At 41.0% G+C, this 17,332-nt stretch overlaps 1 protein-coding gene across 2 annotated transcripts in view; it reads right to left on the bottom strand.

The window, feature by feature from the left end:
* Wdr7 (WD repeat domain 7) overlaps positions 1–17,332 on the bottom strand; it is a 296,825-nt gene that overhangs the window by 269,265 nt on the left and 10,228 nt on the right. For both annotated transcript variants that reach the window (XM_052742313.1, XM_052742314.1), the window contains exons 2-7: positions 15,690–15,861; positions 15,185–15,291; positions 12,319–12,397; positions 6,756–6,930; positions 5,880–5,956; positions 4,223–4,342 (exon numbers count right to left, since the gene is read on the bottom strand). In XM_052742313.1, coding sequence (XP_052598273.1) covers positions 4,223–4,342; positions 5,880–5,956; positions 6,756–6,930; positions 12,319–12,397; positions 15,185–15,291; positions 15,690–15,848 — 717 coding nt within the window. In that variant the 5' untranslated portion in view covers positions 15,849–15,861. The remainder of the gene's footprint in view (positions 1–4,222; positions 4,343–5,879; positions 5,957–6,755; positions 6,931–12,318; positions 12,398–15,184; positions 15,292–15,689; positions 15,862–17,332) is intronic.

Raw genomic sequence — 17,332 nt, 5'->3', positions numbered from 1 at the left:
GCACTTGTCACTTGCATTATTTCTTCAACACTAGTCACATATTAAGAAGAATTATCCTATTTTTTCTTTTATTTCGTGTGTGTGTGTGTGCACTCACATGTGCATATGTAATGCTAGGAGAGAACTCAGGGCCTCACACATGCCAGGCAAGGACCAAAGCACTAAGCAACACTCCCAGCCATCTGTCCTTCAAATCTTACGGTAATGAACAGTCACCACTAAGCAACACTCCCAGCCATCTGTCCTTCAAATCTTACGGTAATGAACAGTCACCACTAAGCAACACTCCCAGCCATCTGTCCTTCAAACCTTACGGTAATGAACAGTCACCACTAAGCAACACTCCCAGCCATCTGTCCTTCAAATCTTACGGTAATGAACAGTCACCACTAAGCAACACTCCCAGCCATCTGTCCTTCAAATCTTACGGTAATGAACAGTCACCACTAAGCAACACTCCCAGCCATCTGTCCTTCAAACCTTACGGTAATGAACAGTCACCACTAAGCAACACTCCCAGCCATCTGTCCTTCAAATCTTACGGTAATGAACAGTCACCACTAAGCAACACTCCCAGCCATCTGTCCTTCAAACCTTACGGTAATGAACAGTCACCACTAAGCAACACTCCCAGCCATCTGTCCTTCAAATCTTACGGTAATGAACAGTCACCACTAAGCAACACTCCCAGCCATCTGTCCTTCAAATCTTACGGTAATGAACAGTCACCACTAAGCAACACTCCCAGCCATCTGTCCTTCAAACCTTACGGTAATGAACAGTCACCACTAAGCAACACTCCCAGCCATCTGTCCTTCAAATCTTACGGTAATGAACAGTCACCACTAAGCAACACTCCCAGCCATCTGTCCTTCAAACCTTACGGTAATGAACAGTCACCACTAAGCAACACTCCCAGCCATCTGTCCTTCAAACCTTACGGTAATGAACAGTCACCACTAAGCAACACTCCCAGCCATCTGTCCTTCAAATCTTACGGTAATGAACAGTCACCACTAAGCAACACTCCCAGCCATCTGTCCTTCAAACCTTACGGTAATGAACAGTCACCACTAAGCAACACTCCCAGCCATCTGTCCTTCAAATCTTACGGTAATGAACAGTCACCACTAAGCAACACTCCCAGCCATCTGTCCTTCAAATCTTACGGTAATGAACAGTCACCACTAAGCAACACTCCCAGCCATCTGTCCTTCAAACCTTACGGTAATGAACAGTCACCACTAAGCAACACTCCCAGCCATCTGTCCTTCAAATCTTACGGTAATGAACAGTCACCACTAAGCAACACTCCCAGCCATCTGTCCTTCAAATCTTACGGTAATGAACAGTCACCACTAAGCAACACTCCCAGCCATCTGTCCTTCAAACCTTACGGTAATGAACAGTCACCACTAAGCAACACTCCCAGCCATCTGTCCTTCAAATCTTACGGTAATGAACAGTCACCACTAAGCAACACTCCCAGCCATCTGTCCTTCAAATCTTACGGTAATGAACAGTCACCACTAAGCAACACTCCCAGCCATCTGTCCTTCAAATCTTACGGTAATGAACAGTCACCACTAAGCAACACTCCCAGCCATCTGTCCTTCAAACCTTACGGTAATGAACAGTCACCACTAAGCAACACTCCCAGCCATCTGTCCTTCAAACCTTACGGTAATGAACAGTCACCACTAAGCAACACTCCCAGCCATCTGTCCTTCAAACCTTACGGTAATGAACAGTCACCACCACACAGTCTACTCTAACCGAACTAGTTGCTCTCTGATCTCACCCTAAAGTAATAACACAGACAAGGATAAAGCTAAGGTTCTATCTCGTAGTAAGTCACTCACTCCAGGGTCTACAGCATGTCTCCTATGCTCAGGAAATCCATCCACTCTGTGGGGTAACTGTGAGACAATATAACACAGGAGCAATGAGAGCAGCAGCTATAATAGACGACGCAAGTCACAGCTTAGCAGCTCCACTGCCACAAGTTGTTACCCCATCTATAGGCAGGGGAGAGATGCCCCCCACCAACACCACAGGCAGGTAGGTGGAAGAGCTGCCCCTGCCCTCACCACCTGCAACCCTCGGGAGAGTGGTCCCCTACACCCCACCTGGGCGGCACAGTGTAGGTGTGGGAAACTGATCCTGAAGATGTGAAAGCTGGAGAACTGGCCCCGCCCCCTGCTCATCACTGTGTGACTCACACAGCGGCTTCCATGACAAAATTTTCCCCTCCTTCCTTTTCTTTTTTTCCTCTCAAATTTTACTTGGGGATGGGGAGAGATGGGTGGGATCAGGAGGCATGATATGAAAGACACAAAGAATAAATAAAATTGAAAAAAAAAAAGCACTGGATGCTCTTCCAGAGGACCCGGTCTAATTCCCAGCACCTACATGGCAATTCAAAACCATCTGTTAACTCCAGTTCCAAGTGATTCCACACCTTCTTCTGACCTCCATGAGCACCAGGCACACACATGGTAGGTACTCAGACATACATGCAGCCAAAACATCCATATACAAAATATAAACATTTTTTTAAGTTAGGAAAAGCAGCTGTTCCTATCATGGTAGGCAGCTTCTTGGATGTGCTCACCTAACACCCTCCTCCCTTCAGTATGGGCTAGATTTTCTGACACTTTTTTCTAGAGCTTATTTTGTGTATCAAAAGACACTGAGTTCTCAATTCTAAGATTAAGAGTGTCTTCAATCACCTTTTCTTGCTCACTTATTGTGGGAGAAGACTGCAAGCGTGCTGGGAACTGCTCTGGTAAAAGAGACATCCTTCAAAAGCTGAACTTGCAAAAGAGATCCAAGTCCCAAAGGATCCTGGGATGGCAGCCTATGAAAGACTCTGAACCAGAGGTGCCCAGATAAACTAGGCCCTGAATCCCCTCCCACAAAACTGGGCAAGAATACATTTCTACTGTTTTAGTGTAAGTTTTGGAGAGATTTGTTAAACAGGTTTAAATAACTAGCATACTTTTCTCTGATAGTGAAAGTACTGAAATTACTCAACCATCATAATCCCTAACTAAATTATAAGTACTTGTCCTTACCCTTCAAAGAAACTTCTCTTTGCAACAGATGGAAACCATTACAGAAAACCACAACCAATCAAAATACAGAATTGTGGAGTCCAGTCCTAACGAATGCCTCTACAAAACAGCTCCCTCACCTAAGGCTCAGGAATCATTGCAGAAGGGGCTGGGTAGAAAGAATTGTAAGAGCCAGGGAATTTGCTTTGAAATTGTGTTTCCTAGAAATGCAAAAAGCTACCCCATAAAGTCTCACCAACATAACTGCCTAAAAATGCACTGAACACAGACAAAAACAACAGCCTTGCTAACATGGATGACCTCAAGCCTACTCAAAGAACTCCAGGAAACTCAGGAACGCTGAGAGCAGGAGAAACAGGCTTCCCCAGGGAGAGCACACCAAGTCACCATCCAATACCAAATGGTCAGCCCTGAATACAAACACGTAAGCAAGGTGATACAGACTGAGTAGGTTGTGTTTATGTATTTAGGAATCTGTATGTTTATACACATATATGTAACAACAACTAATGAGAAAAGAGGCCATAAGTGTGAAAGAAAGCAAAGAGGAATATATGAGAGACTTTGGAGGGAGGAAAGGAAAGGGGATAATGATGTAATTTTATTAAAAATCACAAAAAGCAAAAGAAATCTTTTTAAAAATACATGGAAAGCTTTGAAAAATTGCTCAGTGCAGAACACACCAGCTAATTTTCTATTATTAAAGACAAGCAGTGAAGAAGAAACCTCCTCCTCTCAGCCTTAGCTGTAAACTTCCAATTTGAAGAAGCCAGGAAAGAAATGTATATTCAGGTAACACACTACAATGTAACACACTACAAAGAGAAATGGCCAGCCTACAGAGACCTAATTACCACCACTCACATCATACACCATAACTGAAATAGTAGCAAAAAGTAGAAATGAAGACCAATAAAATATAGCCATTAATTAAACCATGACTTCATTACATGAAGTAGAACAAAAAAAGACAGCTACATGGAATTAAGTCCAAATTCCTCAAAAACATCAGAACCAAACAGGAGTTCCAAATGACTGACAGTCTTGTACCAAGTACATCCTTGAGGCTATCTTGGAAGATCTAGTAAACTAGACTTTATCATGAAGGATAAAAAGACAATTTCATATTTATCTATTCAACTTACCCTCCAATATTTGGAGCATACAACCAAAAGTGACCTCTGTGTGAATGCACAAAAAGAGATGCTTTGGCAATTCTGACAATAAATTGGTTTTGATTCCTCCTCAAATATTGGCTCAGTATCCTGAAAAAAAAAAGATTCATAAAATCTCAAGAATAACATGTACTGATTAAAGTCATCACAAAATGATAAAAGGTACCACCACAGAACAAAAGCACCATGTGATATGTACATCACTTTGGATCCTCAGATAAAAGCCAAGGCAGTAACAACTGCAAAATGTACTCTTTAAAAAAGCTGGGCAAGGCCTGGGGGTGGAAGCACATGCCTTTAATCCCAGCACTCGGGAGGCAGAGGCAGGAAGATCTCGAGTTCGAGGCCAGCCTGGTCTACATAGCGAGTTCCAGGACAGCCAGGGCTACACAGAGAAACCCTGTCTCAAGAGAGAGAGAAAAAAACAAAAACAAAAACAAGAGCTTGGCAAAAATGTCTTTGCTACAAAGCTGCCCAATATTTAAGCCCTGACCATGAGTCAGAACATCTTCACTGGAAATGGTAGATGATGGAATTTTGCAGTAATCCTATGGTTATATATATATATATATATATATATATATATATATATATATATATATATATACCTTAGTTTAGAAAAAAAACTGATCAAATCCTCTTCCAGTTTCTTCTAAGTTCAATACCTAATATTTCTCTAGCTGAAGTGAATCATACCAATATTGTCAGAAAATTGATCTACCTTTCTTGTCAAAACTATTCTGGTCCACAGTACTATGAAATAAGACTCAAAAAATGACTTTATTTGCTTTTTTGACGGTGTTGGTGTTTGAACACGAAATGTCCCCACAGGCTCAAGTGTCAAACCCTACTCCCCCTGTGCTGACACACTGGAAGACTTTGGACACTTTAGGTGGTATGCACAGTTACAAAGCTGGTCACTGCAGGCATGTCTTTGGAAATAAAACTGACCCTAAGTCCCTTCCTTACTCTGTCTCCTGGCTGCAATGAGGTGAACAGGCTCCTCCCCCTCCACACACTCCACACCACCACCACCTCCCACCACCCTACCCCACTCCCACCCCCACAGTAACGTCGCTCACATTTAGGCAGAGTCAGTCATGCCAAAGACTCTACTCAAGTCTCTGAAGACATAGACTAAAGGAAGTCCTTCTTCCCTTGGATTACATATCAGGGATTCTGTCACCACTGTGTCGGGGGTGTGAGAGTAACTGAAATGGGTGGTTTGTTTCACTCATGAAACAAACTTTGAACTTCTAATTTACACAAAAGCAAGAGGAAAACATCTCTTATGTTTCTCTACTCATATTCTAGATGATATGTTCCTATTGTTTCAATAAAACGCTTTTCCTTTAAAAAAGAAAACTAGGGACTGGAAAGATGGCTCAGTGATTAAGACTGCTCTTCCAGAGGTCCTGAGTTCAATTCCCAGCAACCACATGGTGGCTCACAACCATCTGTAATGAGATCTGGCGCTCTCTTCTGGCTTGCAGGGACACATGCAGACAGAATACTGTATACATAATAAATAAATAAATCTTTAAAAATGAAAGCTAAGTGAGGAACACGCGATTATTAAAGGTTTAAATTATATAATAAAAAGGATAGAAATCACTGTCAATCTCACCTGCACTCCACCAGTTTCAGAGGTGACAATCCACACCTTCAGGATGCCTGTCACAGAGAGTGCTACCACAGTGTCCTCTAAACCAGGAAGAGACAAGATGCCCAAGTTAAACATAGCATGCTCCCTTCTAGAATTAAATAGCCTGCTCTCACGAACTTAAACAAGAAGTAGAAAACATAATCCCCTCAGTGTTAACATTATTGTTATTTTCTGAAAAAAAAATTACATTTTTCCTCATGGTTTCAATGAAAGAAATGAGGAAAGAATAGTAATATTTACTGAATATAACTGCACAGTTACAGAAATTCATTAAATTTTATCTCCTCCCTTTTCACTCTCTCCGTAAGAAATGATACATCTTGCCGAGAGATAAAAACCAGAATCCCGCCTTTAATCCCAGCACTCGGGAGGCAGAGCCAGGCAGATCTCTGTGAGTTCGAGGCCAGCCTGGGCTACCAAGTGAGTTCCAGGAAAAGGCGCAAAGCTACACAGAGAAACCCTGTCTCGAAAAAACCAAAAAAAAAAAAAAAAAAAAAAAAAAAACCAGAATCCAAGAAAACACACACGAAGCTACAGTTCTTATCACCACCACACCCCTAATCAGTCTAACTCAGCCTCACTTGAGAAAACTATCCATACAAACTAAAGCTTCCCAAAGCCTAGTGATCATCACAGTGAGACCATCTAACACCTGTGAGTTTAGACATTGATTCAGCCAAAACTACTCGGTGAAGGAGATAGATCACAAATTATTGGAACAAATATGTCTGGAATACAAGAATATAACCAAATTGTTAACTTTGACAATTTATAGAACTTCATAGTAAATTAACAGTAAGATGATGTTCAAGCTGCCAAAGGGTGTAATATACTGACCTTGTGTCCGGTGAGAGCGGATAATACTCATGGAGCTAATCCAGTCTGGTGATATCTTTGATACTAAAGAATACAACACCTCAAGGCTAGTAGCATCCACAACGAGGATTTCAGGGTAATGTCCATGGCATAAAAGCCTTCCTTCTTGCTGATTTCCAACAGAGAATTGGTAGAACTAAACCCAAATTTTAAAAAGCATATTTTAATACAGTGCTTCAGTTGGGCTACTTGATTAACATGCATTCATTAAACACATTATGATATTCTCCTAAACACTAAATTATTCCAGTAATTTCAAATGGGCACATCCATGTCAGATTATACTAATCTTATCCAATATTTAAGAAAAATATTCCTTTCCTAATGTCACATACTCACTTTGAACTCTTACGAGGCAAAAATAAAAATTCATCTTTTAATCTTTATCTCTAGCATTCAAAGCAGACTTTTATCATTTTCATGGGGAGGTAGGGGGTTTCATTTTTGGTTTCATGTTTTGGTTTTGTTTGGTTGGGATTTTTTGTTTGTTTGGTTGGTTGTGCGTTTTGTTTGTTTTGTTTTTGATACAGGGTCTCACAATGTAGTTCTGGCTGGCCTGGAACTCTCAATATACACCATCCTGACATGGTGTCAAATTCACAAAGATCTACCTGTCTCTACCACAAGAATGTAGGAAGTAAGGGCATGCATCACACACAAGCTTTAAATCAGGACTTTTGACTTAATGAAACACCCAAATAAAATTAGCATAGCAAATTCAATTTAAAGAGGAAGTTAGTGCAAGTCACAAAACTAGTATGAATTCTAAGTATTAGGAACAGGTAGATGTAATGGCTAATACCAAACTTGACAGACCTTGAACCATGTCTTAGTGTTGCTGTAATGAAACACCATGACCAAAAACAATTCAGGAGAAAGGGTTTATTTCACTCACAGGTCCATATAGCAGTTCATCATCAAAAGCAGTGAGGGCAGGAACTCAAGCAGGGCAGGAACCTGGAGGCAGGAGCTGATGCAGAGGCCATGGAGGAGAGCCGCTTATTGGCTTGCTTCCCATGGTCTGCTCAGCCTGCTTTCTTATAGAACCCAGGACCACCAGCCCAGGGATGGCCCCACCCACAATGAACTGGGCCCTTCCCCATCAGTCACTAATTAAGAAAATGCTGTACCTCTGGATCTTATGGGGCATTTTCTCAATTGAGGTTTCCTCTTTTCAGATAACTAGCTCATACTAAGTTGACATAAAGCTAGCCAGTACAAACCACCTAGGCATTCAACATACCATCATGTTTGCGAGGAGTTTCTAGAGTGGGTTGAGGTAGGAAGACCCACCATATTGTGGGCGGAACCACGGCATGGGCTGAGAACCAAGCTGAGCATGAGCATGCATCTCTCTCTGCTTCCTAGATACAGAAGCCATGTGCAGCTGCCTCACCCTTTGCTGCCATGCCTTTCTGAACAGAATAGATTGTATCCACCTGAATTGTAACTGAAGCAAATCCTTTCTCCCTAAATGGCTTCTTGGCAGGTATTTTCTTCACAGCAGCAAGGAAACTCAGTAATGCAGTGAAGAGGGAATAGACATGAAAGATGAATGGTGTTCAAGCATATTACAATCAGAGTTCAATTCTGCCTGAAGAGCAGAGGAAGAACAACATCAAAGCCAGGTCAACACGGTCCTGCAGGGCCTGTCTCCCTGCAGCCTCACAAACATTGATTCTGGCGGACAGTGCTCATGCAGGATTTGTAAAGGGTGAAGACCTCCCCAGACTACTAAACAGAGCACTTGAGGATAAGCTGAGCAAGGCACAGGAGGCGATGCAGCAACTATGAAGAGCAGGGTCCCGGCCGACCTCACCCTCATTCCATCCCATTCTCACATATCAACATGGTGGGAGGGGGTGGGGGTTACTTAATTATTCAATACCTGCATAAGAAAGAGGATGGCGTTTTAATACATACACATTATCAAGGAGCACCTTAGCTAAGTGTGAAGGCTAACTAAAACTCTAAAGGTAAGGCCAGAAAGCTACATGCAGACATCACCAGGGAGTGCTTCTAGCTCTCAGAGGTTGATCAAAAACAAAAGAACAACAAAATGACACCACCACTACTCAAAGGGAGCTTCCACTTGACACTTGTATATACAAGGGTCGGTGGAGTGACGTGTGGAAAGAGAATTCAGAGAAAGTTACCAAAGAAGAGTGCTTTCCTGAGAACAGAGATATTTTATTAGAGTTGCCTGGTGAAATGCCTCCACCCTTTACTTAATGCTATATTCCCAAACAATTTTCTGAATACTAATTCAGCATTTAAGACACTTTGATATTGGGAAGGAGGGTGTCTAAATGGAGACTCAAGTTTTTTGAGCATTAAAAAAAGATGTCTCTAGTATTTCCTGGACATGCTAGGGATGTTGCATCTGTGAACTCTCAACAACTGTGGTTGCCTGCACAAAACCTGCATAAGGCCATACCCTTCAACATTCTAGCACAAGTGGATGAATGATTCACAAGGTCCCACCCTCAATTGATGGTGAGCTACTGAGGAAGGGTGAGTTAGTTTTCCTCAGTGACAAGGCCCCCTGATAGGCTGCCAATGCCCAAGTAGTCAACCCTATACCCATGTACGTATAGGCAACACTAACTGGACTCAGTAGAAACAATAATAATTACAGAACAAGAGGACAAGAATTTGAGAGGTGGGTGTGGAAGGGAACACAAAAGAACTCAGGAGTGGAGAAGGATAATAAAAATGGACTAAACTCATAGATGAAATTCTCAAAAAATATTAAAATATTATATTGCACATAATCACTTAATAATATTTCCTATAATTGCAATAAGTACAAATGTCACCAAGGGTCATCTCTGTATACATAAAAAACAGTCCTTGCCAATGTAATGCCACACACCTTTAATCCCAGTACTTGAGAGGCAAAGACAGTCGGATCACTATGAGTTTGAGGCCAAATGGGTCTACATAGTGAATTCCAGAAAAGTCAGGGCTATGCAGAGAGGCCCTGTCAATAATAATAACAATAATAATAACAACAACAACAGATAGTCCCTTTCTGGATCTGAGTGAGTGAGGAGCACAGAGTCAACAGCCATAATACATATGAATCAGCCAAAAGCCATCTTCTATTTGTATATGACTGCTAATCTAAACACAGAAGGTCTTGTACAGAATTGGATTTTTAATAAATACTTAAAATATGTTCAGCAGAAATAGCCGGGCGGTGGTGGCGCACGCCTTTAATCCCAGCACTTGGGAGGCAGAGCCAGGCGGATCTCTGTGAGTTCGAGGCCAGCCTGGGCTACCAAGTGAGTCCCAGGAAAGGCACAAAGCTACACAGAGAAACCCTGTCTCGAAAAACCAAAAAAAAAAAAATATGTTCAGCAGAAATAAATAATTTCCATAATATGTAAGCCAGAAGTTTTTAAACCATAACTGCAAATTGTACAAAAGTCAAAATAATTATGCACAGTGAGTTTGACACGGCTTTTAAACTAATATAAAATGAAAGTAATTTGTCTACACATATGTGTATGTGGGTGCACATGTCTGCGTGTGCATAAGGCCATGGAGGCCAGAGGACAACGTCATGCGTCAGTCTCCAGGCACCATCATCTTTATTCGTTATTATTTAAAGACTAGGTTTCTCATTGGCCTGAAACTCAGGGTAGGCTAGGCTGGCTGGCCAGTGACTCCCAAGGATCCATCTGGCTCCACATCCTCAGCACTAGAATTGCAACATGTACCACCATGCCCGCTTTTCTTCCAAGAGATCAAGCCCAGGTCCTTGCAAGAATTTTACTGACTGTATTATCTCCCCAGCCCAATATATGCTTTTTAAATAAAAAAAACACATGCTCTAAAAACACTGGTGAAAAAAAATGTGTAGGTTCTTGCCACCAGGGTAAGAGATAGTCAGAAAACCGTCCAGTCACCACCTCCCTACAAACATTTACCATTGCTTGTCAGATCTGTATTCATATGGAAAGTTTTTGTTGACAAGTTATGTTATTACTTTGTTGTTGTTGTTTAAAGGGGATTTGAAGCATTCTTTCTGACAGAGTCTCACTCATTATGTTGCCCTGGCTAGCCTGCAACTCACTATGTAGACCAGGCTGGCCTTGAACTCATAGAAATCTGCCATCAGGGTTTCCCCAAGGGTCCATGTGCTAAAGGCTTGATCCTAGTGTAATGCTCCTAGAAGGACTTTAGGAAACAGACCCTGGTAGGGTATCTTTTAAGTCACCTTTGGTACACCCCTAAAAAATATTGTAGGATGCCAGGCTCTTCCTCCTCTTCTGCTTTGTGGCCACGAGCTAAGCAGTTCTATTCTACCACACACTCCCCATTACTGCCACCAGCACTCTGTCTGCCACAGGCCCAAAAGCAATGGAAAGCTGATTTATACACACTCTCCACTGAGTAACCAAGAGAGCCCAAACCAGAGAGGAGCAGTGAGAACTGGTTCATGTAATCAGAAAGTTTTCCCTGTGTCCCGCCTGACTCACGGTCATGACAAATCTCTCCCACTTGTATCCCCCAAGTAAACACATAGAGGCTTACATTAATTATAACTGCTTGGCCATTAGCTCAGGCTTATTACTGACTACCTCTTACACTTAAATTAACCCATAATTCTTATCTATGTTTAGCCACATGGCTTGGTACCTTTTCTCAGTTCTGCCTTGACATCTTGCTTCCTCTGTGTCTGGCTGGCAACTCCTGACTCTGCTCTTCCTCTTCCCAGAATTCTCCTCGTCTGCTTGCTCCGCCTATACTTCCTGCCTGGCTACTGGCCAATCAGCGTTTTGTTACACCAGTGTACAAGGGCATTATCACATAGCATTTCCCCTTTTCTGTCTAATCAAAAAGGAAAGTTTTAACTTTAACATAGTAAAATTACATATAATAGAACAGTTATCAAGCAAGAATTACAGTTATCTAGTCTATTTGTATTTGGCAAAATTAAAGAAAAGATTTTATTTATCCTATATTTGTGAGTCCAAGGTTTCATATCTAATGGCAAATCTCTCCCATTAGTGTCCCCCAAGTAAACACTCAGGAGCTTACATTAATTATAACTGCTCGGCCATCAGCTCAGGCTCATTACTAACTAGCTCTTACACTTAAATTAACTCATAATTCTTATCTATGTTTAGCCACGTGGCTTGGTACCTTTTCTCAGTTCTACCTTGGCATCTTGCTTCTTCTGTGTCTGGCTGGTGACTCCTGACTCAGCCTTCCTCTTCCCAGAATTCTCCTTGTCTGCTCGCCCCGCCTATACTTCCTGCCTGGCTACTGGCCAATCAGTGTTTTATTACACCAGTGTACAAGCAGGTTCATCTCACCCTTCTCCATTGGTCTCCTCAACATCACATCTTCCCATCTCTCCCATCTTCTGAGGAGTACTTATCATTATATATTTCTTCTATTACCTCTCCCCACCATTTTTCACATAATCATACATTTTTGATGCTTTCAACCATGTTTTAATGATGCACCTATAATAAACTGTGTAGCCTCAGCTAAGAAAATTGATACAAACCTGTATGCCAGTATGGGTGCAGGCTAATTTTGTAAATTCAATACATCTGCCATCATTCACGTCCCAGAGGCACATCTCTCTACAAAACAAAACAATAGCTTACTCTGAATCTGATAGACAAAAGTAACCTTGTCACAGTGGCTTAGAGTTAAGCTTCTGTTGAAACTAATATATTACAGGAAGGAAAACAGCTTATATTCATTATTGCTATTGATCACATTTTCCGTTCCTCTCACTCACTATCTAACCTCATTTCCAACCTGTCAACACCCCACTTCCGTCTCCATCCTTCTCATAGTAGAAATATATTTCTGAGTCTTCACTGGTTGCTAGAGTCTCGTGAGTAGCTCTGGGCAGACCTTATGTGAAGCTCTCCAGAATGTTCCGACTCCTTCACAGAGGTTCCTGATAGCGGCCGCTTCAATTAGCAGTTGTTCCTCATCCTGAAGCTCAACCTTAGGGTGCTATGCAACCGAAGAGATAAAGCTGTAATCTAAACCACTACCCTGTGTTATCAGCGTACCTTGTGCATGCAGCACCGTAGAACACAAATCAGCTAAAGCCAACAGAATCCCAAACGTTAGCACATCACTACAGTTCTTATAATAAAAACCAAAAAAATCCTTACATTTCAAACTAATAATACACTGAAAATTAGAAACCAATATGCCTTGTCTTTTAAAAAAATAAGGTTTATTTAACAGAAAATCTTAATAAAGTATAGTGATATTTACTGGAGTTTTTCATTTTGATATTGTTTTGTTACATCTCAAATGATATAAAAAATATTTGTGTTGTTTGGTGGTTGGTTTTTGAGACAGAGTCTTGCTATGTAGCCTTGGTTGGCCTGGAATTTACTATGTATTAGAGGCCATGCTGGCCTCTAACTTGCAGCAATCCTCCTGCTTCTTCTCCTGGAGTGCTGGGACTACAAGTATGCCAGGCATATATCACCACGCCTTGCTGAAACAATTTTCAATCAACATTCACCTTAAACAAGTGTTCTTACTTGATGTTATCTCTTCCTATTCCAAAAGATCATATAAAGTTAAATTCCAACCCAAAAATTATAGAGAAGAAAAAGATGTTTTATATAAATTTCTACAAGTTCTCCAACTTGTTTCAAAAAAATCCAAAAATGTTTTTGAAGTTCTTCCCACTCTGGGAAGACACTGTTCTATGGCCTGCCTCTCCAGCACAAGGCCCATTCTGAGACAGGGGTAGAACTAGTTTCAGCAGCACATGAGCACAGAGCATCACAACAGCAAAGACTTGGCAGAGCTCTGCCGCCCTACTAGTGACAGCCTGGTATCACCTGAGTTTTTTAAAAGCCCCAAAGCTGCCTGCTGATTCAATAAAAATGACATGAAAACTAATGGCCATGCTTTTACTTTCATTACATTCTGAGTTTCTCAAAATCAAAGAAAAGCAATAAAGTATTATACAAAATCAGTTGTAAAAATGTATATCCTTAAAATTATAAATCAAGCCAGGTATGGTGGCACATGCTGCTATAGAAAAATCCTCTTGTACACTGTAAAGACTTGTCACTCGAGTTGATTTAAAAAAATGCTGATTAGCCAGTGGCCAGGAAGTATAGGCGGGGTGACCAAACTAAGGATGATGGGAGGAGAAAGGCAGGGTCAGGAATCGCCAGCCAGACACAGAGGGAGCAGGAGATGAATGTGCCAGGCTAATAAAGGTACCACCACATGGCAAAACATAAATAGAAATATGGGTTAATTTAAATTTAAGAGTTAGCTAGTAACAAGCCTGAGCTATTGGTCAAGCATTTATAATTCATATTCAGCCTCTGAGTCGGTTATTTGGGACAGGGCAGTCAGGATAGGAAACATCTGTTTACAACACACCTTTAGTCCCAGCACTCAGGAGGCAGAGGCAAATGGATCTCTGTGAGTTCGAGGCCAGCCTGGTCTAAAACATGAGTTCCAGAACAGAGGCAAATGGATCTCTGTGAGTTCGAGGCCAGCCTGGTCTAAAACATGAGTTCCAGAACAGCTAGGGCTACACAGAGAAATCTTGTCTGGAAAAAAAAAAAACAAGAAAAAAAACCAAACATAACAAAAACCCTGGAATTCAAACATCCTCCTTCAGCTTTAGACAGTACAAGAAAAGACTGCAACAAAAGAAAACTCTCCCTAAGCTGGTGCTGGTTATAAAGTACAAAAATATAAAAGTCAGATGGCAATCTATAAACATAATTTTAAGATTTATTTTTTACTTATGTGTTTATATGTGGTGCTGCCATCTGCATATGAGTGCCCAAAGAGGCCAGAAGAGGCTGTTGGAGCCCCTGGAGTTGAACTTTAAGGTGGTTTTGAGTTGCCTGACATGGGTTCTAAGAACTAAATTAGGTCCTCTGGAAGAACAATAAGTGCTATTTAACTCTGAGTCATCTCTCTTACCCCTATAAACACAATTTTTAGTGACAAATAAATACTACATCCTTTTATTGAGACAGGGTCTCACTGTGCAGCCCTGGCTAGCCTAGAGCTTTCTTTGTATACCAGGCTGGACACTAACTCATAGAGATCTACCTGACTCTGCCTCCTAAATGACGGGATTAAAGTTGTATACCACCACACCCACCCAAAAATTTTTTTAAAGACATAACAATTTGGGGGAAAAGGAGAAGTCTGGCCAAAAAACAGAAAATAAAAAAAATGGAATATTGCAGGGCGGTGGTGGTGCATGCCTTTAATCCCAACAGTTGGGAGGCAAAGGCAGGCAAATCTCTGAGTTCAAGGCCAACCTGGTCTACAGAGAGAGTTCCAGGACAGCAAGGGCTACACAGAGAAACCCTATCTTGAAAAACCAAACAAACAAAACAACTGTGAAAACTTACCCATTTGCAGACGCGCTCACAGTATACTGTTTGTCCCCAGAAGCACAAGCTTTTGACAAACAAGTGATCGATGCTGTGTGACCAAATAGCAGTGCTCGGGGATTAACCTAGAAAGGCAAAAATAGGCTGCTATAAATAACAAATTAAAAGTTAACCATGGGGCTGGAGAGATGGTGCAGTGATCAAAAGCATGGGCCATCCTTTCAGATGACCTGAGTCCGGCTCACAACCAAACACCTGTAACTCCAGCTTCTGGTCTCTGGGAGCATTCAACAGCCTGAGCACATACACAGAGAGTCACAGATAGACACAGAAGTCAGTAAGTTTTTAAAAGTTAACCTTCAATTAGTAATCATGTTAAGTACTCAATATCAATATAAAGACACAGACTGAAAAAATAATAATGCCCAAAATACTGAAAAGTAAGCACAGACAGTGAACTGTGCAATGTTGTAGTAAGTATTGACTTACATCTAAGATGTAGAACAAACATTCAAATACTCACTTCCAAGTCTACTGAAAGATCCCAGAGACATATCTGTCCATCATGGCAACCAGTTACAATTGTGCCACCATCATCTGTTAACAGTATTGATGAAATACAATGAGTAGGTGCTTTACGGCCCCAAAGAACAATGGGCAAAACCAGACTATTTCCTGCCATTGCGTTTTCAAACCTGAAAAATGCAATAAGAATAATGTCAGATAGCACATTCCTTCTGAAACACTTTCCTATATTATGAAGTCAACTTGTATAATTTGAAAATAATTATACTTCCCAAATATCAAATTTAGCCACTTAAAATCTTCTCAAAGAAAAATGGCTAATTTATCACATTCACTCTCAAATTAAGAGCTTAAAAATGGGCAAAAGTATTTACTGGGGGCATTCACAAGTTTTAAATTTTACTAATTAAAGGTTAATAATTTCAATACACATTTATTTATCACAAGTGTATAAAGCAACTTTAAGTGCACATTTTATTTCAAATCCTGAAACAGTCTTCCCAGTCTAGAAGACAAGAAAATGAGATTAAGCATATCTGCTGAGGCAGAGAACTAGCAAGCCATGGTGCTCAAATCCAACTCCTGACTTTCTGGTCCCAAGTCATCTTCTTCCACGAATAAAACAGTCAAACACAAAAATTGTACTCAGAAAATGCAGTACACACCAGCAGACCGTGGCGGTGGCACACGCCTTTAATCCCAGCGCTTGGGAGGCAGAGGCAGGCAGATGGATTCCTGAGTTCGAGGCCAGCCTGGTCTACAGAGTGAGTTCCAGGACAGCCAGGACTACACAAAGAAACCCTGCCTCCAAAAACTGAAAAAAAAAAAAAGAAAAGAAAAAGAAAGAAAGAAAGAAAGAAAGAAAGAAAGAAAGAAAGAAAGAAAGAAAGAAAGAAAGAAAGAAAGAAAGAAAAAGGAGGAAGGAAAGAAGGAGGGAGGGGGAAATTGAGTACACAAAAGACTATGGATAAAGAGTGTAAAGAACTTCCAAAGGTCTGAGACTCCTAAGCAATGTGTAGGCATAAATATAAACACATTTCATCTCAGTCAGTGCTGGCATTCCATAAGGTAGTACTATGGTACTCTTTTCACATAAACACTGAGGCAGAGACTCATGAAGCCACAAGTGAGAGACCCCAGATCAGCCCTGACTCGAGAATCTAGGTCTTCCTTACTCTCTGCCACGAGGAGTAATGGAGCTCTCAAACCTCAATACATTTCCAAAGTAGTATAAAATACTAACCCCCTCCCAAAACAAGCAAACAAAAAGGTCTATTTCACTGTGTGCTAAACACTGAATGAGTACGTTGCTTAATGAGAAGCCCATTTAACCACATTTACTCCAAAGGTCAAATGGGTCTTTGTTGAAGTGAAACCTAGAGGAAAAATAATTTCCTTTAAACGATTGCATCCAAATCGAAGTATGTTTCTGGTGAGTAGATTTACATTAGAAATGACAAGTAAACAGTGGACACTCAGGTATACCTCTTGTAGGAGAGCATGGACATAAGAAATCATTGTTTCATATAACAAAATTAAAATTTATTTGGTAAACCTCTTAACTGTTGTAACTGTGTGGCTAAAGACCTAAATTAATATGAGTTCAGCACAGTTAGAATGACAGAATAAAATAATCAAAGA

Source organism: Peromyscus californicus, unplaced genomic scaffold, assembly GCF_007827085.1.
Source record: "Peromyscus californicus insignis strain IS unplaced genomic scaffold, ASM782708v3 Scaffold_17__1_contigs__length_78620276, whole genome shotgun sequence".
Lineage (NCBI taxonomy): Eukaryota > Metazoa > Chordata > Mammalia > Rodentia > Cricetidae > Peromyscus > Peromyscus californicus.
The sequence above is the reverse complement of the archived record's forward strand: the minus strand, read 5'-3'. Positions and strand labels throughout refer to the sequence as shown.